The 24,594-nt window shown below is 38.3% G+C and overlaps 2 protein-coding genes across 5 annotated transcripts in view; one reads left to right on the top strand and one right to left on the bottom strand.

Annotated features, from left to right (window-relative positions):
• Positions 1–1,897: 1,897 nt before the first annotated feature.
• On the top strand, positions 1,898–24,337 carry eno4 (enolase 4). Of its 4 annotated transcripts, XR_010802689.1 has the most exons (14): positions 1,898–2,106; positions 6,628–6,756; positions 10,234–10,418; positions 10,845–10,978; positions 14,503–14,672; positions 15,116–15,244; positions 15,444–15,515; positions 16,631–16,795; positions 17,475–17,600; positions 20,288–20,480; positions 21,299–21,360; positions 21,614–21,731; positions 22,620–22,758; positions 23,904–24,337. XR_010802689.1 is itself a non-coding variant. In XM_066672302.1 (13 exons), exons 1-13 carry the CDS (start codon positions 1,951–1,953, stop codon positions 22,679–22,681), a joined length of 1,698 nt encoding a protein of 565 aa, XP_066528399.1. In that variant the 5' UTR covers positions 1,898–1,950; the 3' UTR covers positions 22,682–23,294. The 4 variants fall into 4 exon arrangements, 3 of the variants coding, with proteins under 3 accessions (XP_066528399.1, XP_066528391.1, XP_066528407.1); XM_066672302.1 differs by lacking the exon at positions 23,904–24,337 and having other exon boundaries at positions 22,623–23,294; XM_066672294.1 differs by lacking the exon at positions 23,904–24,337 and having other exon boundaries at positions 22,620–23,294.
• The window catches only part of shtn1 (shootin 1), a 51,386-nt gene continuing 50,431 nt past the window's right edge, over positions 23,640–24,594 (bottom strand). Inside the window, exon 17 of the mRNA XM_066672317.1 lies at positions 23,640–23,778. The gene's annotated coding sequence lies outside the window, so the exon portion shown is untranslated. The remainder of the gene's footprint in view (positions 23,779–24,594) is intronic.

The following is a 24,594-nucleotide window of genomic DNA, read 5'->3' as shown; positions in this document are numbered from 1 at the left end:
TAAAAAATAATAAATAAATAAGAAAAATAAATTGTAAAAAATAAACACTGTGAAGCAGTGTTATTCCGGTGATTGAGCCGCACCCGCGGCGGGAGACGCTCTGCAACACTGTTAAAACATTGATTAAGTTCAAAGTAGTTATTTTTGTAAATTTGGCGAGTGCATAAAACGCTATAGAAAGCACGTGGTGTATGCATAAAATACATCCCTTTCTCGCTCACATTCTATCTTGATTACACGCGCGTGCGCTCGCACACACACACACACACACACACACACACACACACACACACTTTCAAAAACTCGTACGTAGTTTTGTAAAACCTATAGGAAAATACGCATGCCTTGTTGATGTTCTAAGTGGAAATAATTATATTCCCACTAATAAATATATTCTGTAGCACCAAATTAAACGTGGCATTTTGGCGCATAATATTCATAATTATTTGTATTCATTAGTGTTTAGTTTATATATTAAGGAGAGCACACCATTGCTTTACCAATATGTGAATGTCGGCGATTTGCTTAACCCGGGGCTGGCACTGTGAAACCGTGAATTTTTTCATTTTTAAAATTTTTTAGGATGAATTTACCTCGGATTAAGCAGAGATATACAGTACAAAGTCGTGTGCAATAGTTGTACCACCCCACGAACCAATTATATTATTCTTTATTTTTAAGTAAATATAAGAATAGGCCTACAGGACAACACACGTCTGTCATTTGCTGAGTTATACTGAGGGAAAATAAAACAATGTACTTCTTTTACTTTTACTTTAAACTTATCAACTAAATACAAACAGTGCACGAAACGCCATGTTTCATTTTGTACACATTATGTTAATTTCACGTAATTTTATCGAAAGCTTTAAACTGTGGAATCGGCAAAACAAACAAAGGAAGGAGTGTGTCCTTGCTTTTCTACAGTTTCTCTGCTAAGGAGGTTTCACACTACAGGTTGGAGCATTTCTGTGAGGAGAGTATTCTGTAGTCGGATATGATACTGGAGGATTAGTTCTGTATTAATAACAGGATTCCCCCCCAAGGCAATGGATGGAGCTCCAGCACACCAGCCCACGCTTGGATTTGGGCATTATGACCAGGGCCACGTGCCGACCCTCCAGAGCGTCACATTTTACTGTTATTCGAAGTCGATTCAAGTTTTATGGTCTGGGCATACGATTATTAAAATGGATCCCTGCCACAGAGGAAAAGATTTGAAAATTACGCACAATGACTGTTTATTTAACTAATAATTAATTGGTTGGCATTTTAAAATGTAAAGTTTTGCAGGACTTTTTTGCTATTAGATGCAACAGAAGAACGCCGAAAACTAACATATTTTGAATATTAAAAATAAGTTCTTAAAATATAAAAATAATAGGAAAAACTGTGAAAAAATATGGCGCGATGAATCTTTAATCTCATGATTAATACATAATAAATTATTGCATAAATGTATGATTCACTCCTGTCCTTTAAAAATGTATAGCATTAAAACATCCAAAACAAATTAAAGCAGTGAATATTGACTATTAATATTGAATATTAAACACATATAAATTTAAATAAAGTATGTTTTTTTGACCTAAAAAACTATCAATGTCTCTTGTAATTAATCAATCAAAATTAAATGTATGAATCACTCAATTAATCCACATTAGTGGTGCAAAAGGACGCTATGTCACTGCTCTAGGGTCCTGAGATCCTAGGTTCCCTCCGGCCATGTTCCAGCCTTGTCCAGTGATTATGGGTATGCTTCGAACCCACCGTAAAAAGCGTTTACACAAAAAAAAACAAAGTGAAGAAAATCGTTAAAAAAATTCTCAGTCCAACTCTGAAATCTCGCGATGTTTCCGGAAGCGTTGCCCAGCAACAGGCGCCAAACGCAAACCGAACTCGAGACTAGGGAGAGAGACGCTTAGAGAAATAACCGTCTTTTACTGGAAAATGTCTCTGAAAGGTTTTCTAAAAGCGGAGCAGGAGTTTTTCGAGCAGAAGAGCAGAGTTGCGGAGTATTATCGAGCTAACAGAGTCCCGCAGACTGTGGAGGAGCTGCTAAATCAGCTGTTTGTGGAGAAACCCGTCGACATTTACGGATATATGGTACTGAGCTCAGATAACCAGTTTAGATAGCTAGCATAGTGTTCTTCAGCTGTGTCTTAAACCTGGAAAAAACTGGCTCCTAAAATACACTTCATTATAATAGAATAAAGAATTCTATAATATAAGCGTTCTTGGATTTGTGAAAGGCGCTACACAAGTTGAAACAACAAAAACGCATATTAATAAAAATATTTAAGTAATTAATAAGCTTATAAAATAATACGTTTATTATAGGTATATGTATACGGAATATTATTTTCACTCAAACAACTAATTACAGGAATATGACAAAGCCAATATTTCACATCACGTCAACCCTCAGAAAAAACTTGAAAACAACTTCTGTCTGTTATTTAATAGTGCATAATGTAATGTAGCTAAATAGCTACTGGTTATAGCACTGAAAATGCAGTAGCCTATATATGCTACAACGTTCAGCCACAAGATTAAAACCATTCACAGGTGAAATGAATAACATTCATTAACGTTGCTTCGCTACACTGCCGCCTGTCAAGGGGTGGGATAAATTAAGCAGCAAGCGAAAATGCAATTCTTTAAAGACCCATCCAGTTAAAAATCAAGTTTTAACCTTGTTAGCTAACATGTCCGTGTGGTGGTTTTACACCTTTGTAGACAGTCAGGAGTTCCTCTTTCATAAACCTAGGGAACCAGTCCTGTTAACTTATGAGGTAAGGATTTCTAGCTGCAAGAGAGTATTGGAAGAGAGGGTGGAGATAAGGGAGGGGACTTACTGCATATTAATACACTTGTATTTATTGAATGAAGATTTAGTATTACATCTAAGCCACGTTTACAGCGTTAGGGATTTTTTTGTGCAAACAGCTTCTAAATATTTACTTCTGATGAACATTTGATGAACATTTCTGATGAGATTTTAGGGGTTTACATAATGAAAGGAAGCATGAAAGATTTTCAGGTGGAGGGTTCTGGGTGACAAGGGCCAAATTGTGATGGTTATAAATTTTTCATCAGAGCAGCTCCAGAATGGCAGGTCTGTTGCGGTGTTCCCTGGTACGACCATTACATCCCCAGTGGTTATTCACTATATAAAGTGGTCCAAGAAAGGACAACCAGTGAACCTCTGACAGGGACATGGGTGCTAAGGGATCAATGATTCATGAGGGAGCAAAAGGGGCAGCATAGTCAAATGGCCTCTTATGTAGCAAGTTGTGATGCACTGTGCGTTCTAGCAACTTTTTACCAGAGCCATTAACTTTTTCAGCAATGTGTATTTCATTATAAGTTCTGAGGCATCGAATCAGACGGACCTTTGCCCCCCAAGCATATCAGGGGCCTTGGGCCTTCATGACCTTATTTCCAGTTCACTGGTTGTCCTTTCTTGGACCACTTTTGGTAGGTGGTAACTAGGGCTGCACAATATATTGTTTCAGCATCGTCATTGCAATGTGTTCACATTGCAGGACATGCAATGTCATGTGGAGCATTTTCATTAAAGGCTAAGCACCAGCTCTATGAAAGTGTCAAACAAATACATACAGTGGAATTTGAGTTCCTAACTTGTGTTATTTGATAGTCAGAAAACATGTTATTTCTTACTAATTTAAGGAAAAAGGTTTAAAAAACCGTTGGTCCACCCCCCAACGGTGTTCGGAAACTCTAATAGGCGTCTTGCCTGTGACGTAGATGGTGGAAAACACTTCTAGAAGTTGCACTTAATTTAATGCAAAATGACGAAAAGGTGTGTTGTTTTTGGCTGCAATAATTCAATGTACAGTGGGACATCTGTGCACAAATGGCCCAAAGATCCCAAAATATCCAGAAAATGGACTAAATTTGTCAACTTTAAACGGGCACTTTGGAAAGGACCATCCGCTCACTCCGTTATCTGTAGTGCTCATTTCACTGGCGCTTTCCCAACAATATGGGCATGTAAGGAAACCAACGAAAGGTGTTCTATAGCCTCTGTAACATGGAGGTAAACAGGGTAAGTACACTTACTTCGCCTGTTTTAGTTGGTGTTAGTTAACGTTAGCTTGACTTGCTAAACTTGGTGGCTCATTATACTCGGCTACGTAGCTTCATTACAGAGGTTTATAGTGTCGGATGAATTCAAGTTCAACTTCGATCACATTTACAAGAATAACGGTACCTCTAAATTTGAGTTTAGCTTATTGCTAGGCTATTGTCATAAATAATGTTTGTTATTTAGCTAGTTAGATACTGTCATAACAGTCAGTCATAACTGTGTTTCACCGCGGCGTTGTTCAGCTGTTGTCCACCAGTGACGTTCAAGAATTTCCGTAGCGAGCTCGGGTTTTTCTGTCAATTTAATAAAATTGTCAGTTTTAAAGCAAATTAAGCATGCTATTTTCAATTTGATTCATACTTATATATGTCAGTAACAGTGGTGGATGCTGGTCTTTCAAGGAGGGGAAGCTCAATTTCAGCTTACATCATAAAATATGTTGGTTTATTTATACGTAAATTCTACCCTCCGTTCCAGGGACTTGACTAGTGTCCTCTCAATGGCCTGCAGAGCTAGGCTGCTTAAATGGCCTGGGCCCATGTGAAGTGTGTCCGCCTGTGAGTGCTTTGTGAAGGTGGAGGGGTTCAGCAGCACCCGCTGGACAGAAACTGCGATAGAAGTCAGAAAGAGTAAAAGAAGTCAGTCTCCAAACACAAGCAGCTACAAAAAACCCACCAGAAATAAATGCTCGATTTGTCACTAGTCGTTTTTAACAAAGAAAATGCCGCTAAAAGGTTGAAGAAAGTCTCCGGTTCAACTCAGAACAGAATGAAAATTTAATGCTCCCACGGATATTTACACCAAAGAATCACTGATTCGCTCATTTCGCTGTTAATCAAAAAGGGACTAAGCCTCAGACAGATCATCCAATCAGCATGCAGACCTGAGCGTCCGGGCCAGCCGAGGCCAGCCCACTGCCCCATAGACCCCCAGAGACGCTGAGCGTCTGATGGGCGGGACAAAGCCCAGCATTTATCCAATGACTAGTCACGTTTCGCTGCTTCGCTATTGAACTCTGTGGATGCTCAGCGTCCGCACTGTTTAAAGCACTGTGAATCTGCGCGAATGATTGAGAGGAAAGCCGTGTCTTTACCAATGATAAGAAGCTGATTCTGAACAAAAGTTGAGCGCGCTGTAGTGCATATTTATTCAATGACATGTACACACAACAGTATATATTTGATCACTTATTTTTTTTGACATTTTAGGGGAAGCTGAGCTTCCCTTGCAGTCTTAGAGCAATCGCCTCTGGTCAGTAACTAAAATAATGTGAAATATTCATGGAGGTCCATTAAGTGGTGCTTAGCCTTTAACATGTGGAAAGTGCATGCTTTAAGAGTCATGATAGTTTTTGTTTATGTCATTTGACCAAGTGTAATTTGAGATATCATAATTTAAATTTCACTGAAAATATTAGTTTTCAGTGTGCGAAAAATTACATAATGTGAATGGGGCTGGTGTTGCATTTGTTCGTATATCTTTATTATTTTTTGTCTAACTGACAAATGGAAAAGAAAGGACTCAGCAGACACTGTTCTACAACCAGAACAGACAAGCAGAAGGGGAAAGGAGGAGTACTTTTTTTGTTTTTGCTTTTTGACATCAAAGGAAAATTCTCATTGTTTCCATTTTCCATGACATATATACCGAATTTTATTTTACTCTAGTCCAAACTAGTTGTTGTGAGTCACTTTTTTTAAGATATTGCAATATACATTATAGGGTGGCACGGAGGTGCAGCAGGTAGTGTCGCAGTTACCCAGCTCCAGGGACCTGGAGGTTGTGGGTTAAAGTCCCGCTCTGTGAGGAGTTTGGTGTGTTCTCCAAAAACACACATTGGTAGGTGGATTGTCGACTCAAATTTGTCCATAGGTGTGAGTGTGTGAGTGAATGTGTGCATGTGTGTCACCCTGCGAAGGACTGGCGTCCTTTGCAGGGTTTGTTCCCGCCTTGCGCCCAGTGATTCTGCGACCCTGAACTGGATAAGTGGTTTCAAGTTTCAGATGAATGAATGAATGAATGAACGAATGAATATACATTATGCAAATAAATATGAAAGTGTCAGTGTTCTCCAATACGGATGAGCCCAAGTAATAAGACCTGCTGTTTTTTTGAGATGATCTTGACTAAAACCATCACAATGACCATCACATTTTGGCCCTTTGGTAGCAACCACTGCAAACCAGGAACACCCCACTTTGTCAAAGTGTCTCAGATTCTTACATTTCCCCCATTTATCCTGCTTCCAATGCAACAACTACAAGAATTGATTGTTTACTTGCTGCCTGATATATCCCACCCCTTGACAGGTGCCATTGTAATGAGATAATCAGTGTTATTCATTTTACCTGTCTGTGGTATTTTGTACCTGACGGGTGTATAACTAGTCTAATTGTGTTTATTCAACCCAAAAACCAAAGGCATACAGTTTACAACATTCTTATTATTAACTACCTGTCTTTGTCTTGTTTTCTTTCTCTCTCTCTCTCTCTCTCTCTCTCTCTCTCTCTCAGGCAAATTACTTCTCCCGGCTGGCCCATGCTCCTGTAATAAGTTCTATAAAAGGCAGAGAGGTGTTTGACAGCCAAGGTGACGCAGCGCTGCAGGTTGACATATACTGTGTGGTCAGAAATGAAGAAAAGGTGGGTTAACAGCTTAGATACACACAGACTATAATGAGGCTACCTAAACTATGCTTGTGAATTACACAGTGCTTTGACACTAATGATTCAACACAGGAACAGCCTGATAATGAGCTATGTGTTGTATTTTGTAGTTTAATTCCTTAAATAACCAAAGCATTCCAGGCTTCCTTTTTACTAATCCCATTTCTTGAAAAGACCTAATTTCACACTGTTTCCAGGTACAAAACTGTAGGTCAAACATCAAAACAGACTTCAATACAAGTTTTTCAAATGTAAAAAACAAAACAAAAAAAACACTACTGCAACAATAATTATTATTAAAATGGAACCTTTAAAAATCTAAATATTTTAATTGTCAAAATCTATAGAGGCTATTAGACACTTAATGCAAGACCTGATAAACCACCAAAAAGAACCCATAGGATGTAAATAAACAAGTCAAATAAACGCTCCTCATGAACAGTGTTAACATAAATGCCAAAGACTCTTAAAAAGCAATGCATAAAATCATGTCTTTGAATTTAATTTGGAACAGAGGTCCTCTCCCAGAAACACAAGCGCATTTTACAGTTTTTATTCAATCTGAATAAAATACTGTGACGTAATATTGTGACACAGTGTTATATAGTCATGAGAGGTCAGACTGTATTTATATAAGCAGCTGCCTACATTGATGTGAAGAAAAAGGTGTAAGCTTGTGAACTTTGGTGTCTTGTCATGACAGTCAGGACAAACGAGGAGTGATGCGATGAATAATATGGGACAAAAACACACGCAAAAACGTAAAAAAAAATAAGAGAGTGGATATAATGTGAACAGAATGAAGAGTAACAGAGAGGAGAGGGAAAGAGCTGGAGAATGTTTTCTTCTCAGAGCAGGGTCACAGAGAGGGGAGTGTGTGACTCAGCAGACCATAGAAAAGGGCGCAAAGGAATGTGAAGTGAGATAGTTTGTGTCCTTGTGATTTTATTTACTTAATTTCCACCTTATGAAGGCTGCAAGAAAAACATATTTTTCTTAAATATTATTGATGAAAGCAGTAATATACCTAAGGTTCTTTTAATTATTATCAGTTTTGTTTTTAGCTGAAAATGTACTGAGCCCCCTACCAAAATTGTTTTGAGTTTTCCCACCTAAATGAGACAATTAGATGTAACATTGTACCTGCTGCGTCAAGCACAAGTTTTTAGTGTTTTTTTTTGCTTTTGATATGGTTGCTAATGTGTAGTTTGCTGGCTCTCCCATAGATTCATTCTTGTAATTCTTTTTAGGGATTCTTTTTAAAATTGTGTGTGAGAGTGTTTTGGATATTGTTAATTCATTTTTAATTACTGGCCCTGTACTTGAGCAATGGTTCTTTTAAAAAAAAAAACATACATTTAATTTTACTATAGATATTTAATGTAATTACCGAGCTTATACAGTTTCTAGGTACTTATTACATTTTTGAACTTTTGCAGTCTGGTTTTATCACTTTTATCACTTCTAAGTAAAAGTCATAAAGACAGTCTGTCTTTCCAAGTATATTATTCATAAATTATCTATAACATTGCATTAAAAATATGAAAAATAGTTTATATTTATTAAATACTGAATTTCATTTTAAAGCATTAACTGCTGCAGCATATCAAGAGTGTAAAATCAAACATGTTATGGCAAATACTTCCCTCTTTCTTGAAATCGCCTGTTGTCACTGTCAACTTAGCGTTTTTTTTCTGCTGCTGCCATCACCAAATGTCGTTCTGTGAATTACTTTGCTGGCCCTGAGAAATCAATTACGTTTAAGTTGAGCTTAGTTCATTAATACAGTGGTGCAGTATCCTATACATTAGCGCACTGCTGCCACCGTCAAATGAAAGAAAAAACTGCCAAGTGACAGCGGCCCCTAATGATGTATTCTTAAAAGTGAAGCCCGGGCTAATTAAAATCTTACAGCATCAGAATTTGGCCCAGGGCTATGGAAGCAAATCTGTCTCATCAGACTTTGAAATATTTCCACCTTTGAATTTGTAACACTGAATTTTTTGCACTGAAATTAGGCATTTGAATTTTGTTGCTTTTGAATTTAAGTCTTCAGATTTTGCTTCGCAATTATGCATCTGAATATAACTCGTGAATTTTCAAGAACACATTTTCACTGTCATTATTCAAGGTTAATAAATCCAGATAAAAAAAACTCAAGCTTAAAAAATTCCATCGATATATTTTGAAGTTTCTTATATTCAGTGGGCCAAATTCAAATTCCAAAATACGAGTTATAAAATTCAGATACACATCCGGGGTACAAAGGCTAAGCAATCAATTCATTAGGATTTTCTCTTTCACCTTAAATGGTGCACTAGTTGCATTCTGTCGCCGCTAGATGGCAAAATATGAGCACAACTTCCATACCGTGGAAAAACTACACGTTTAGCTTCCTTCTGCGGATATTACCTCTTTATTTTCAAAGTGTCTCAAAAATCTGAAAGGTTCTTTGAAGGCACAATATAACAGACTATTGATATATCCTGAAGATGAAGAAATTTTACTGTAAAAATTTTACTTTTTGAAAGACACATTCTAACACATATTTTAGACAACCTGTGCTGATCCTATGTACTATCAGGAGTGTCCAAAGTCTGGCCCTGTATGGAAGCAAATCTGACTCACTGAATTTTTTTTGCACTGAAATTATGCATCTGAATTTTGCTGTTTTTGAACTTATGTCTTCAGATTTCCAGATTTAGAATGCATATGCGTCTTTCAAGTTTCGGCGATATTATTAATAAAGTTTTATCTTAACTAAAGGGGTTCTTGTCAACAAGTTAACAAAAATAAATAAAAAACAGGTTAACAATGTTAATACATTTTCATGTACAGTAGTGCAGGCTGAGGCCCAGCTGTAGTGTGCTGTTTGTAATAGTGTCCATGAATGTGGGCTACTTGTTTAAGTACAGCTTTTACAAGGATTAGTCAACAAGAGAAAAACTAGACAAGTTTCTTTTTGCCAAACCTCCATTAGCTACATAATGTTTCTCATACAGGTGTATCTGACAACCTACCACTGTACATCTTCACACAACTTCCTTTTACTATAATATTTCAAGCACAAGACAAATCTACATAAAACAACACTAAAGACTAAGGCTGCAGCTCTCTTGTCTCTGCAGCATTGTGGCAAAAGGCAGTCCTTGCGCACAACTTTTCTACATGGTGTCTCAGTCTATCAGTCAGGCAGTAATTGACAATGCTTCTAAAAATCAGCAAATTGCCATAAGGTTACGGCAAAGTTTAAAGCATCTGTTCTGCTCAAGAGGCTTGATTATAACAAGAATCCATTAACTTTATGAATAAAAGACAGTTAGAGGCTACAAACACAGAGGAGCATGAGCTAACATTGGCATTTTGATGGATGCTAAGTTTTTGTTAAATTTGAATTGTATATTCAAATACAAATTAAAATTGTATATTCAGATATTGTGTATTGTGCTGCAGCTTGTGTGTAGTTCAGTAATTACTGGTGTGGATGATAAAGGAGTGGAGTCAAGGGATGCAGTTGTCGACGGTATCAATCAGCAGGCATCATGTGCGATGGCACTGGAGTGGTTAAGAGAGCAACTGAGCTCCATGCTGTGTGGCTTTAACCCCATCCACCAAACAAAACTGGACAAAGTGCTCAGGTAAACACAAACACGTATATATCATCAAAACATTGTAGGATTTCTACCAGAGATGAAAAATTATGTAAAAATGATTTGTCCTGTATGGTGTGCATTTAATGGGTGCACTTTAAAGTAGATTCATTCACATATTAGAAAGGCTACATTTGGACAGATTGTATATACATTGGCTTTTTCAGATTTAATCGGGACATCCAAACTTTAGCACACAAAGTGCTTTGCTATTACCTACATCTGAAGTGAATATAGCTTAGAACATCAATAAAGAATAAGGCAATGTTTACATGACATTAAATATTAATATAACTCTTAAAATAATGCATGGAATGTGAAAAGGTTTTTAAAGGGCATTGCACCTAGACAAAATTTGTAATTCTACTGTCTATCTAAATAAACTTCATTCATATTATCTTTTGTCTGTTACAGTGATTTCCTCATGGCTCGTTTTCTTGAACAAGAGGCTTGTAACAGAGAAACTGAGGAAGAGGAGAAGACTGAAGGCACACATGAGACCACACCACCTCTCATACCAAGCAAAGACAAGAAAGGAGGAGATAAAGGTTGAATGAACAAGAGAATAAATATAACTGCAGGCTTATTGATTAGTAATGATAGCATATCTTTAGTAATGATAGCATATATGATTGCTTTACTGATGTGCTGTAGGCTAACAGTAATGAATGCCACAATTTCTTCATTGGGTTTTACTAGATTTTGAGTACCACAGATCATGCTTTATTTATGTGGTAAAACACTGCAGTGACAATGATGTGGCACTGGCATGTTAACATGTGCTGTGCTGGAAGATCAGAAGTTTCTAAACACCATGCCTTCTCACTGTCCATTCTGTAAGATTTTACCTTGTTGGTCCACCTTCTTGATGCCAAGACAGAGACAGTGACTCTTCTGTTGGTGCACAGTTCGTTAGTCATCATCTAGTCACAGAATGCTGCCCACAGGGTGCTGAGAGGTAGGCTAAAGGAGGTAGGCTTTCAGCTGTTTCTTTGAAAGAGGAAAGTGACAGCATGGAGATGTAGTAGAACAGGGTTTTGGGCCTGCAAGGCTGAAAGGCCTTTTGGCAGAACAGCAATCCGGAATGCGGGACAGAAAGCAGATGTGTATTAGAGTGGGTGAATGTTTGTGCTTATGTACAAGAGCAGAAGGTAACATTGTGTTGCAATTAAATTACCTAAGGAAATGTAAAATTTAAACAAACTACCAATCTATCAGCTAATATTTAGAAACTTGATTTACCTTTTGGAAGTGAGGGAGTGTGCAGTTATATTAGAAAAACATAGGTATTTAGATCTTAATGACCTGCCACTGATGCAGCACTGTTAGACTTCAACAGTCTTGAAGGAAAACTCATATTCTTATTTAAAGAACACATTAAAGAGAGCTTTTTTGAGCTTTTCATCTTGATTAGGGTTATGGCGGGTCTGGAGCTTACCAGGAATCATGTATTGTAAGGCAGGAAGACATCCTGGACAGGTAGAAGTCTATCACAGGGCTTAGAGGAGAACTATGATAATATGCAAATGCATATTAGGTGAATGACATTTTTGTTATAATTTTTACACATTTTGTGCATGATCAAATGAAAAATGTTTATTCAAATTGGGAAAGACATTTAAATTTAATTTGATACTCATAAAGGGCAGCATGGTGGTGCAGCAGGTAGTGTTACACAGCTCCAGGGACCTGGTGGTTGTGGGTTCGATTCCCGCTCCGGGTGACTGTCTGTGAGGAGTTGGTGTGTTCTCCCTGTGTCCGTGTGGGTTTCCTCCCACAATCCAAAAACACACGTTGGTAGGTGGATTGGCGACTGAAATGTGTCCTTAGGTGTGAGTGTTTGAGTGAATGTGTAAGTGTGTGTTTTGCCCTGTGAAGGACTGGTGCCTCCTCCAGGGTGTATTCCTGCCTTGAGCCCTATGATTCCAGGTAGGCTCTGGACCCACCGCGACCCTGAATGGATAAGCGGTTACAGATAATGAATGATAATTGATACTCATAAAGCATTCAAATCTCGGTGTAAATGAAAGACCAATACAAGTCTACTAAACAGCAAAAGTAAATGGAATTATCGTATTTGAATTTTGAGCCCAGACTTGAATGTATATGTAGGAAATAAACATTCAAATTTAGGATTACATTGCCACTGTGCATATTACATTTTAATTTTGAAGCTGATATGCTTTAAAAAGAGCAAGCACATGCAGCAAAATAAACATGGCAAGCAAGGTGGATTGGAAAAAAAAAAACAGACAATGAGAAATGTCAAGAAAAGTGTCCCAGGAGGAAGGGGAAGAACACACACCCATTCCATCAGTGCATGAGGTTCTGATAACAGAAGAAAGAGCTCCAGAGTGTTTACAGCAGAGTGCTGTGCAGGTCATGGGCAGGTTAAGTGTGTTTGACAATCCCCTGGGAATGTGTATGTGTCCTACATTCTGTTATAGCTCCATATCCTGCTGCTGGAATAGAGGAGCAGGAACCCTGCCTGATGTGAGAGGTCTTGACCTGGGTTCATCTCAACTTTATTCATTCATAAAAATGTTATTGTGACTCATGAGTGGATATTAATGTTTAAACATGTGTTGTTTTTTAAGAGCAGTGGGAATACACAGTATATATACACTCCCAAATCCACTTTATTATAGCTCTATCTTGTGGGTGTAGAGTTTGAAACTGTAGCACATCTGTTGATGCATATTTTGTGTTTGCCACAACACTGGTCAGTTTCTGACTAGTTTTCTTGTCTGGATATTTTTGGCTGGTGGACCTAGAAGTGACATTGCTTGTAAGCAACACTGCTGTGTCTGATACACTGCTCCCAGCACCACACACACACACCAAATACACCAGTGTTAAATCAACACTAATTATAAACGGTGTTAAATTTTAACGCTCTTGAACATGCTCTGTTAACACTAATAGTGTTGATTTAACACTGGTAAATATGCTGTGCACGTGGTCTATGTCACTGCTGTGTTGAGAATGGTGCAGCACCCAAATAATATCTAAACAACAGCCCCTCTGTGTTCTGACACATAAACAGATGAGCTGTAGTCTGTAATTGTACATCTATATTGTGAGGAGCTCATAAAGTGGCCAGTGAGTGGACCTACAAGGGTTTTCTTTTAAAGTGGCCAGTGAGTGGTAGCTCAAAGTAGGGGTTTCTAATAAAGTGGATAAGATATATTTGAATTTATGAAATAATTAAAGATTAAATTGACTTTGGCTGAAGCTGCAACTCTTTCAAACTGAAACTCTTATAACTTGACAGTTCTATCCTCCTTTTTTCTTTGATATATTTTCTTTACCCCATTTCTTCCCAGTTCGTCATTTCTGTCTCGCCTATTTCTGTTAATAAATTGGTGTATGGCCATCTAGCTTAAAACTGAAGCCACAAGAACTACAGTCCATGTTCTTTGTGTACTTCTCTGCTTGCTAGCATAAGCAGCATGTTGTCTCTCTCTCATTGTATCTTTATAGTGTCTCGAAAGTGTTTGGAGTGTTTTTATTTGTTAGGGTAGTGCATCAGAATGTTCCTGGTGCATAACAGTAATTCCCTTACAATATTAATACAGCTAATCTTTTCCTTAAGCCTCAAAGGGTCATGCTTCCAGTGGCTTCAATTTCACCTCACAAACAGCAGGAGTATGCACAAGGCTTGTGTAATTTTGATAATCTTTGATACTGCTAAGTTCTTCTGATAATGTTGCTTAATGCTATACTTTAACATTAGTTTTGCTTTGATGCAATGGTGCTAGCACTGTGCAGTGTCCTGGTTTGTGTAGTGTTGATGCTGTTGTGTTGCCATTGATTCTTACCAGAGCATTTAAAGTTGTACTTATAAGTTACCACTGACCTTTTTCACTGATGTCTTGTTTTGCTTTATTTTTGATGCTCTTGGGTTACTGCTGATGTTCTTTCTTTAAGGTTCTTGGGTTGGTTCTTGCTTGCACTGATATTGTAGTTTTTGTGTTGAAGACATTGTTTTGGGCCTTTTTTGGATAAAGTTGAGCATTTGATATTCTTAAGTTAATTTTGACCCTGTTGCATGGACTCTTGTTTTTTGCAGGTAAGAAGAGGAACAGTGTGGAGAAGTTGGTTCCTCCTCCAGAAATTCCAGTGCCTGTGTTGCCTGGGGCAATGGTGGTAGCTGCTGTGTCACTGGCAGCAGCCAAATGTGCAGCCAGCCTCACTGCAGTTCCCCTCTACAAACACATCATCACTCTCAGAGACCCAGAGGTTAGCACTCACTAACATTATTACAAAGATGGGTTGATTAGCTCTCTCACATACACAGGTCCTAGGGAAGATTTAATCTGAGCTTAATTTGGTCTATAAAAAAGGTTGCACACACAAACTTCAAAAATGTTCTCCAAATGATAAAACCTCACGTTGTCTGTAGTAGTTTCTGTATTTAAGAACTGGAACCATAGTTACCACTGTCACTTACTTGAAATTAAATGAGGAATGGAGCTGCTCTGTAAAAGGTCAGAGCTTTTGTAGTAACGATAGACTTCCAAAGAAAAAAATATATATTTTATATATAGAACATAAACTACTACTGTCTGTATGCAGTCTCTGTCTTTCTGTCTCTGCCTTGTCTCTCACACATGTCTCTCTTTATACTATAACTTGAGCAGTCTCACTTTTTTCCCATCTGACCCCCTTCTTCCTCTCTCTAGGTTCTGAGTTCAGTGTTTATGCCGGTGCCCTTGCTAACAGTGTTAAGTTGTGGAAAAGCATCAGCAGGGAAGCTCAACTTACTGGAAGAACTCATCCTGCTGCCCACTAAGACAAGCTCAACAATAGAAGTACCTTAACACATACAAACAGCATTGATGTAGTCTCTCTCTCTCTCTCTCACACACACACACACACACACACACCATCATCATCACAATATACTACATCTTTCAAATGTTGTTTTGGAAGGAAAAGCCTTGATACCGAAGCAGAGTCAGTTTACCTCACTAATGTGTGCATCTAAATGTGTGTTTCTTATTTCTTTAGATCGTCAGGATGGGCCGCGAGCTCCACAGAGAAATGAGGAGAATGATCAACAGCTTGATTGGTAAAACTGGGGTAAGCTTTTGGGATATGAATTACTTTGTTAATTTTCATGAAAATAATATATTTTTAACAGTTACAGGAAAGCTATATTCAAACAAGTGTTCAGGGTCTGCAGTGTGAGTATAAAGATTTTGGCTTCTTGGACTACAAAACCTAGTGAAGCCACATCATTCTCATACATATTAAGTCATTCTGGAGAGCACATACCTTCCACTCACTCACCAAAAATATTCATTATCTGTAACCGCTTATCCAATTCAGGGTTGCGGTGAGTCCAAAGCCCACCTAGAATCATTGAGCTCAAGGTGGAAACACAACCTGGAGGGAGCGCCAGTCCTTCACTGGGCAATATACAAACTTTCACTCACACCTACGGACACTTTTGAGACGCCAGTCTACCTACCAAATATGTGTTTTTGGACCATGGGAGAAAACTGGAGCACCCGGAGGAAACCCACGCAGACACAGGGAGAACACACCTCCTCAACTCCTCACAGACAGTCACCCGGAGCAGGACTTGAACTGCAACACTACCTGCTGTGCCACCGTGCCACCCTTACCAAAAATATATTAAATGTAAACAAAAGCTATATACCTGCCTGTTATTACAGTGGCTTTTCTTTCTGTTTCAAACTCATGTTTTTAGAATTTGATACTTTCTATGATAGTGTACTCTGATTCTTTCTCACAAGGTCAAGGTCCGACTTAAGGTAGTTTTTTTTGCCAAAGCATTTAAATCAGCCATTAAACCAATCCGTTAATCTGACAGTAATTTAACATTTAGAAGTTCCAGGAATTTCTATAATTTTATAGCAATTATGTTACTTATTTGCCCCCTCAAGGGTGTGTTCATGCTTTGCGCCCAGTTATTCCGGGTAGGTTCCGGACCTACCATGACCCTGAACTGGGTACGCGGTTACAGACAAATGAATGAATATATCTTACTCAGATTATTGAAACAAGGAGATATTTTCTGTGTCATATTCTTAACTTTGAGCAATGATATTACATTTATCAGGTGTCTTTCTGTGATATGCTGAGACCCAGTTAGTGAGTGAAACTGGATACTGCTAAGTTGGGGAGAAAATGACCTCCCCTCTGTTTGTCCTTCTGGCTTTGTCTCTTAGCCTGCAGTACTGGGAGTATCTGAAGGGGGCGCACTGCAACTGAGTTTTGAGCGCTCAGAACAGGCTCTCGACTTGCTAATGGATGCGTGCACCAACCTGGGACTACCTATTGGCATTGAGGTCCAGCTAGCAATAAACTGCGCTGCTCACAGGTTGATGGACTATGTAAGTGGACAATGCATAAAAGGTTAACTTGGTATGACGGAGACAGCAAAACCTGAAAAATTTGGTTTTAATGCCCATGGGAATTACTCTCTTACATAATGCTGACTAGAAAATATTGTTTGGTCTTTTTCACTATTAACAACATCATGTTTTCACTATGATATAAAGATTTTTTATTCTAGAAGTCAGTTACTTGGGCTGCAGTGCAAATGAAACTGGATTTCTCAATTTAAAGGATCGAACTATTCTCCAGGAGCAGGATTGGGCTGGCATGTTTGGTTAGTCTCTAGGCTAAGATCAGTTTTTTTGTATTGCACGTTATACAGCCTGATGGTGTCACAAAGCAGCTTTACATAAATTGAGAATTAAAATAAAATATTAATTAATAACCCCAGGTGAGCAAGCCAAAGTGGCAAAGAAAAACTCCCTTCAAGCTGGAGGAAGAAACCTTGGAAAGAACCAAGACTCACAAGCGGGACCCATTCTCCTCTGGTCAAACTAATAATAAACAATAGATGTTTAATTTAAAACTGCAAATTGAAGCAGCCTTGCAGGCTATAGATCGTGGAGGTCTTTAGTAAATGTCTGTACCGAATCAGTACCCTCAAATATCCAAGAGCCGCTGCATGGTGGTGACAGAAGCCTTCTTGACATGATTGTCTCTTTTTGTCTGTGATAGCCAAAGGGGAAGTACGAGGTAATGGCAGGGACTCTAAAATCTCCAGACGAGCTGGTGGACATGTATGTAGGTCTGGTCAGTAAATACCCAGCTGTCAAAGCCCTCATTGACCCCTTCAGGAAAGAGGTATGTTCCAGAGCTTCGCTTGCATGTGCTTTACAGGCCTAAAATTATTAAATTAAATTAAATGTACAATAATTTTTCATTGTAAAATGTACAATATTCCTTCCACATTTAACCCATCTATTGCATTGAACACTTACTAGTGCGCTAATAGCTGTGAACACACACCCGGAGTGGCAGGCAACCATACCCAGTGCCTGAGGAGCAGTTGTGGGTTCTGTGCCTTGACCAAGGACATATCAGCCTTGGATTGAGGGAGGAGGACAGCAATGTTCCTTCACTCCCAGCACCCCCAATTTTCTTGCTGGTTGTGGAAAACAAACCAATGACCTTTCAGTCCCAAGCCCTCTTTTCTAACTATTAGGCCATGGCAGCCTCCCGTGTTTCATTTCCAGAAGCGAGAGCAGAAGGCTATCTCTGCAGGCCGGAGGCACTTCCAAGTGGGAGGTACAGCTCCAAGTGGGAATTACAACCTAGCCCTAAACCTAACCCTAACCTTAAGCATCAACTCCCACTTACTCCTACTTACTGTGTATGTCCCTCCCAAATATTGATCTCCAGCCTGCACAGATATATACTTGGGTGCGAGAGCATGCCTTATGCAGAAAATCTCCCGCTGTGCACGGCATGTGTGAATGACCACTCAGGGACATCTCTGGACCTGATGCTCCAGAGTTTCTCTAGAAATTCTCATGAGTTAATGTGTGAAAAAGACATATACCATCAGCTATCAGCTGCCATGTTGACAAGTCATGTGTGATGTATGTCCAATCTGGCAAAGCAAGGCCGGGTCCAGATCAGTCCAAAAAATTGAGTTTGTATCTATATGATGAACAAAATGTGGTTCACTGGGGAAGTTTTGTGAAATTAAATAAAACATAAAAATGTGATTTCATAATTCTCTTAAACATTTGTGTTGTACAAAGAAAATAAAAAAAAATATTGACCACGTTGATTGTATTTTTTAAATATGGTCAATATAAAAGGTATACAGAAGCATCCACCAAAGACTCTGACTTTGCAAGTAAGGATGAGTTGTGGCTTGCCATATTGTGCCAAGATTTGTGAGAGAATTATCAAACAAAAGAACATTGCTCAGTACAAGATTGCAAAGAATTGAAGTCTTTCATCATCTACCATAAATAATATTGTGAAAGGATTTAAGAAAATCTCATTCCATGCAGAGTAAGGCCTAACATCACTGTTAAATGAGAGTGACCTTCAAGCATTGCATGAGAAACTGTCATGCTACTGTGATAAATATAGCCTCACAGGCTCAGGAGTACTTCTGAAAACAATTCTCAGTTAAGAGTCTGACTCTGTATCATGAAATTCCACCTGAAAACCTATTACGCAAGGAGAAAGACATACCTCCAGGCAGAAATGCTAAGTTCTTTGGACCCAGGCTGATGTCAGATGGTCAGAAAGAAAGTGGAAGCCTGTTCTGTAGTCTGAAGTGTTCACGTTTTAACTTGTTTAGAGGAAAACAATGACAAATATGAAAGGGATTATCCAGTGTGTTATCAATGGTAGAGGCAAAACATCAGTCATGTTTCGGAGGTACATCAGTTCCTATGGCATTAGTGAGAAAAGGTACCATTGATGTGAAAGTGCACATTAGGTTTGTAGAGAGACATTTGTTGCCACTAAGGTGATGCCCTTTCCTCAGAAGTCTATGGTTATTTTTGCAAGACAATGGCAGGCTTCAGACTGCAAAAGACGCATAGTGTTGCATATGCTCCACTGACCTGCCTGTAGTCCAGATCTATCTCCTGTGATGCACTATGAAGAGGAGAAACAGACAATGCAAGAAAAGGACGAACTCCACTTGCCAAACTTTAAAAAGTATGATCCATAATTCCTAAATGATAAAATAGTGTACTTTAAAAGAAAAGTGATCCAACAGTGGTAAACATGCCTCTGTCTCAACGTGTGCTGGAGTGTGTCCCAGTCATTCCATTCTAAGATTGTTTATACATACAAAACAGAATGTCAGTTACACGTTCAAGAGAATTAACAAATCAGATTATTGTTGTCATTGCATTTCACAAACTTTTTCAGCTTTTATGGATATGGGGTGTTATTATCTGAAGACTTCACTCTGTATTAGGTAAATAATTTAGGTAACCAAGGACCTGGTTCTAGCATAGTGTAGTCCTGTGTTTGTTTTCCTCACCATGTGCTCATTTAGCAGATGGCCCTGTTTATTCTTCCCATCTCCGCACTAGTCCCGCCCTCTTGTCAGTGTCTCCTTTGTAGTCCTGCCCTCTTGTTATCAGTCCCAGGTGTTCCTTGTCAATGCTCTGTGTATATATAGTCCCTTTGTTTCAGTGTTTCCTGGTCGGTTCTTGTGTGTGTAGATGTGTTTCTTTGTCTGTTGTCTTACACATTACCACCAGTTAACAGTTGTGTTATGTTCCATATGTTCTAGTTTGTTTTCTTGCCTCCCTGCTCGTGTTTGTTTTGTTTGTTGTGTTTGCCTTGGTTTTGTTTAAATAAATATTCCTTGCGTGTACGTCCGCCTCCTCATCGTCCCTCAACTGTGACACATAGAGATTACTTCACATTGAGTAAAGTGAAATCTGGCAGCCAGGGATCTGATTGTTTCAGGACTGTCTAACCACTGTGTAAAGTTAAATCTGGCAACCTGTTTCTGCTTATGGGTCTTCTACCCCTGTCTGTCTTCGCAGGATGTAGATCAGTGGCTGAAGTTGAGCTCTTTGATTGGTCGATCATGTTGCCTGATCACGGATTCAGCCGTCACTATGTCCCCATGCTGGAGAGATGCCAAGCCCCTCCCTCCAGGGGTCACATTGGCCACTTTCAGACTCAGCAGTGAGATGACCCTCACTGATCTCCTCCAGACCATCTCACATAGAAGAGGTACAAATTAACCCTGCTCTCAGTACATACAGGAGTGGCTTGTAACTCACTCACATTTAATCAATACCGCACAAGGGGCTCTATTCAGTGCTTTGCATCATCAGTGAGACAGTCAGTGTGTCTCAGTATTTAGTGTGTTTCACTGCCAGTAATTGTTAGTGATATGTTGCATTGTTTTTTTATATAGATAGATAGATAGATAGATAGACAGAGACATCTCTATCTTTTGTAATTGAAAAATATTATTTCTATATTGTAATATTAAGTAGTTACACAGTAACAACTATGAAACAAACATATACATTGAACTGTTATGAGTGAGGAACTGAAGTGTAAGCACAAAACACAGTCAATGTGCACATTTAACAGAGAGATCTGACAAACCAACACACAAGTAAAGAGTGAGGGCTACTGTGACCCTTACAATCAGAGTGAATACCTTGAACTTAGAGAGAGTGAGAGAGAGACAGAGATCATGTAATGGACATTAGCTCACTTGAGGACAATCAGTCTCATCAGAGAGAGTGACAGCATTATGTAAAAGGCTTGTCAGTCACACAGGAAACACACACATACACACACACACACACACACACAAACATTTTGTACCATGTACTCTATGCTACTAAAATCTCCAATGACATGTTTACACTCTCATTCATCTATGCACTGATCAGGCGCACTCCTAAACTAAATTATTGAAATGCCTTTAGTGTCAAACTAGACAGACTAAGCTTCCTAACATTATGGGATATTTCATAAATTCCTTGTTTAACCCCTGCCAGTCTTAGTTTGTATGTGTGCGTGTGTGTATGCAGCTGAAGAGACCATTCTACTGGTGCGAGGTGAGGAGATTGGTGATGACGCAATGGTAGATGTGGTGAGTTAAACCTGTTTCTCATTCTTGGTTTTTATTATTAAGTTTGGTGTTAGGTGTGGATTGTAAAAGTAGGTTTAGCATTACTCATGTATACAGATGTCAGTAGAAGTCAGACATGTAGTAATACATACATTAATAGTCCATTTTCTTGTTTGTGTTTAGGTTTGTTTGTTTTTTTATAATCCTGTATCACTCAAACATTCCCAAATTATGAACGGCATACTGTGTTGTGTGTGTGTGTGTGTGTGTGTAGGCTGTAGGTGTGGGTGTGACATTCATTAAGATGGGGGGCTTGAATGGAGCTGGGAGGATGAACAAGTACAACCGACTGCAGAGTATAGAACAGGAGTTGCAAGATCAAGGCATTTTGGGTATGGATTTATCAATCATATCATTTTACTCCTGCTTGACAAACACACAGTTCTCACTTTAACAAGCAGTTAATACACATCCTTGTCAGCCTTGATACACCTTTGACAATTTGGTTGTAACTGCATGAAAACTATTTCAGACTAGTAGGTACTTTGTTTTCATAGTACAGATGTTTGAAATCTGAACCCCATCTACTCTTCTGCAAAGTCTTTTACGCTAGATTTTGGAACACAGCCCAACACTGTGAGTGTTGCACTGCTCCAATCTACTTTTGGAATTCTGCATGGTGACCTTACACTTGTGTGAATGCACATTCTATTGGTCACAGCTTTTCTATGGAGATTTTACAAGCTGATATCAAACACTGCACTTTAAAGAAGTTGAATAAAGCCTCTACGCTTTTGATCCATTCACATCTGTGTTTGTATCTAGAAGACGAAATATTTAATAATGATTTTAAATTAATTAAAGGTTATGTGCAGTTCATTTTTGCAGAAAGAAACAAAGCATTCATTCCATTTCTGACATTTTTGTAATTTTTTCCACAGTGAAAGTGGCAGAAAAACTTTTAAAGCAGAGACAATATAAATATTATTCATTATGTAACTGGAATTACCATCTAAGTACATATCAATAATTTTATAAAATACACAGAATGGAAATGTGTAGCAAAATGACAGTGATAACTCTAATCTTCTAACTGCTCCATAAGACAAACAGAAGGCTGGGTTTCATCTATCAAGGCCTTTATTATCCTCCCCTTACTCATTATACTCCAGTCTTTTAGCACAATAAAGGGATGGATGAAGAGATGAAAGTACAAATGAAAGGAAGGACAAATAATGATGCATTTACTGTTTGTATGTGTCCCCCACCTTTTTTTCCAGCAGGGGTGCGGGGGCTGAAGTTGCCTTGGGAACCAGAGAAAGCAGAGTTAAACTGTAGCTAGAGATGACCAGCTGCAGGTCCTCAACAGCCATTAAACCACAGATAAGCTCAGTGCAACTTCATCTATATCACTGACATGTCAGTGTAGTATCACTGATGTATGATGTACTCTAACTGTCCACTTTTTGTAAACACAATTAGGTACAGTTCCAGAATGTAGCCCATCTGATTTCCTGGCATGGCAGTGTGTGGAGACACTCATACCTTGTTAAATTAGTTATAGACTAGTTCCTCTGTTGATGTAGTTGCAGTCTTCAAGTCCTTTATTCGGTTCAGTTTCAGTCCACAGGACACTATTGGCTGGATATGTTTGATTAGTGGACTCGTTTCAGTCCAGTGGTGATGCAAGAATTTTTCTTAGAAACTCAGGCAGAGCTGCTGTGAATGATCTATGACCCTAATCATTCCTGCTCAGTGGTGGTCTTATTGATTGGGTTGATAGGGGTATTATTGACTGATGAATAGGTTTGAGGGGTGGGGTGGATGGGGGAATACAGTCTACAGATTTGGCTACAGATAGACTACAAATAAGGAAAGTAATGTATTTAAATAAGAAAGAAAAATGGAACTGATAAAATGGAAAATGAGTGCAGATATGTTATATCATCTACCATTTGCTTTCTTAAAGCAGTAATGGGTTTGTACAATATAAACACGGTTCAGTGGCATTTTGACTGGGTTTATTTTAATTTTTTTAAATAATACTCTGCTTATATAATTTACTCTTTTTATACTAAATAATTAAATAAATACATGAGAGAATTCAGACTTTTCAGTCAATTTATATTTCACATTTTCATTCAGTAGTTATTTACAGAGTAGTAAACAAAACTCAGTTCAAAGCTGAAATGTCATTAAATGTTTAACCAGTTGCACCAATGCTGAGGTCTGTTGTAATATAAGAATGGTGTTTAATATTCTGTTCTGTTAAAATCACAGTAAAATGATTGAAATTATAAGGAATTATAAGTATAAGTAAATAATTACACAAAACAACATATTTAAAATATTTAGCGACAATGAAATGTATGAATGGCCTGAAAAATGTGCAGGTTGATATTTTGTTGAAGCTCATCTACTCACTCTGCTCCAAACAGCCTGTGAGAGAAAAACAAAAACAAAAAAAAGACACACACTCAGTACTCAATGACACTTACATTTTATTTGTGTTAGTTTTTTTTTCTCCAACCCACTCCTGTACTCCACCTGTGTATTTTTTCCAGCTCTAACACACCTGATTCAACTCCAGAAGGACTTGATCATTAGCTGATGAGTTTGTTACATGTGGAAAAACACTTTACTGTTCCATGGACGGAGAAATACAGGGTTGTAGGACCACAAACAACCACTGCACACTTTCCTGTTACACTCGTGGCTGGGTGAACTTCAATTTTAACTTGGAAAAAGGTTTCAAAATGCTTGCTTTACAATTATACAAATTAAAACCTAGATACTGAACTGAAATGTTTGTCTTTTGAGAGAATATATTCTGTGATATGTGCAAAACTATATACCCTTTTGAACAGCACACTTCAATCAAAGGGCTATGAATGCCTTATTTCATCTAAAAGTCTGTAGTTTTTTTTTATTATTATTTTTTTAATACAAATTATGGTGACAATCATATTATCTTAGTTTAATATGGTTTCATTGCATTCACGTCTCCCTTATTTCATAACAGATTACAACATCAATGGTTGTTTGCTGATGTCTTAGAATTTCCAGTTAAAAAGTGAAGCAATTACATTCTAGCATCTGCAGCTCAGGCTTCAAATAAAAAGCCACAATATAAACAGATATATATCAGAGTTTTAGAAGTGGGTGATAATATAGGATTGTTGAACACATCTGAAGACTAAGCCCAATTTATACTTCTGTGTCGAACCTACACCGTAAGCAACATGTCGACGCAGC

This window comes from Hoplias malabaricus, chromosome 1 (genome assembly GCF_029633855.1).
Source record: "Hoplias malabaricus isolate fHopMal1 chromosome 1, fHopMal1.hap1, whole genome shotgun sequence".
In the NCBI taxonomy this organism is placed as follows: Eukaryota; Metazoa; Chordata; class Actinopteri; order Characiformes; family Erythrinidae; genus Hoplias; species Hoplias malabaricus.
Note: the sequence above shows the minus strand (reverse complement) of the source record. Positions and strands in the feature narration are given on the sequence as shown.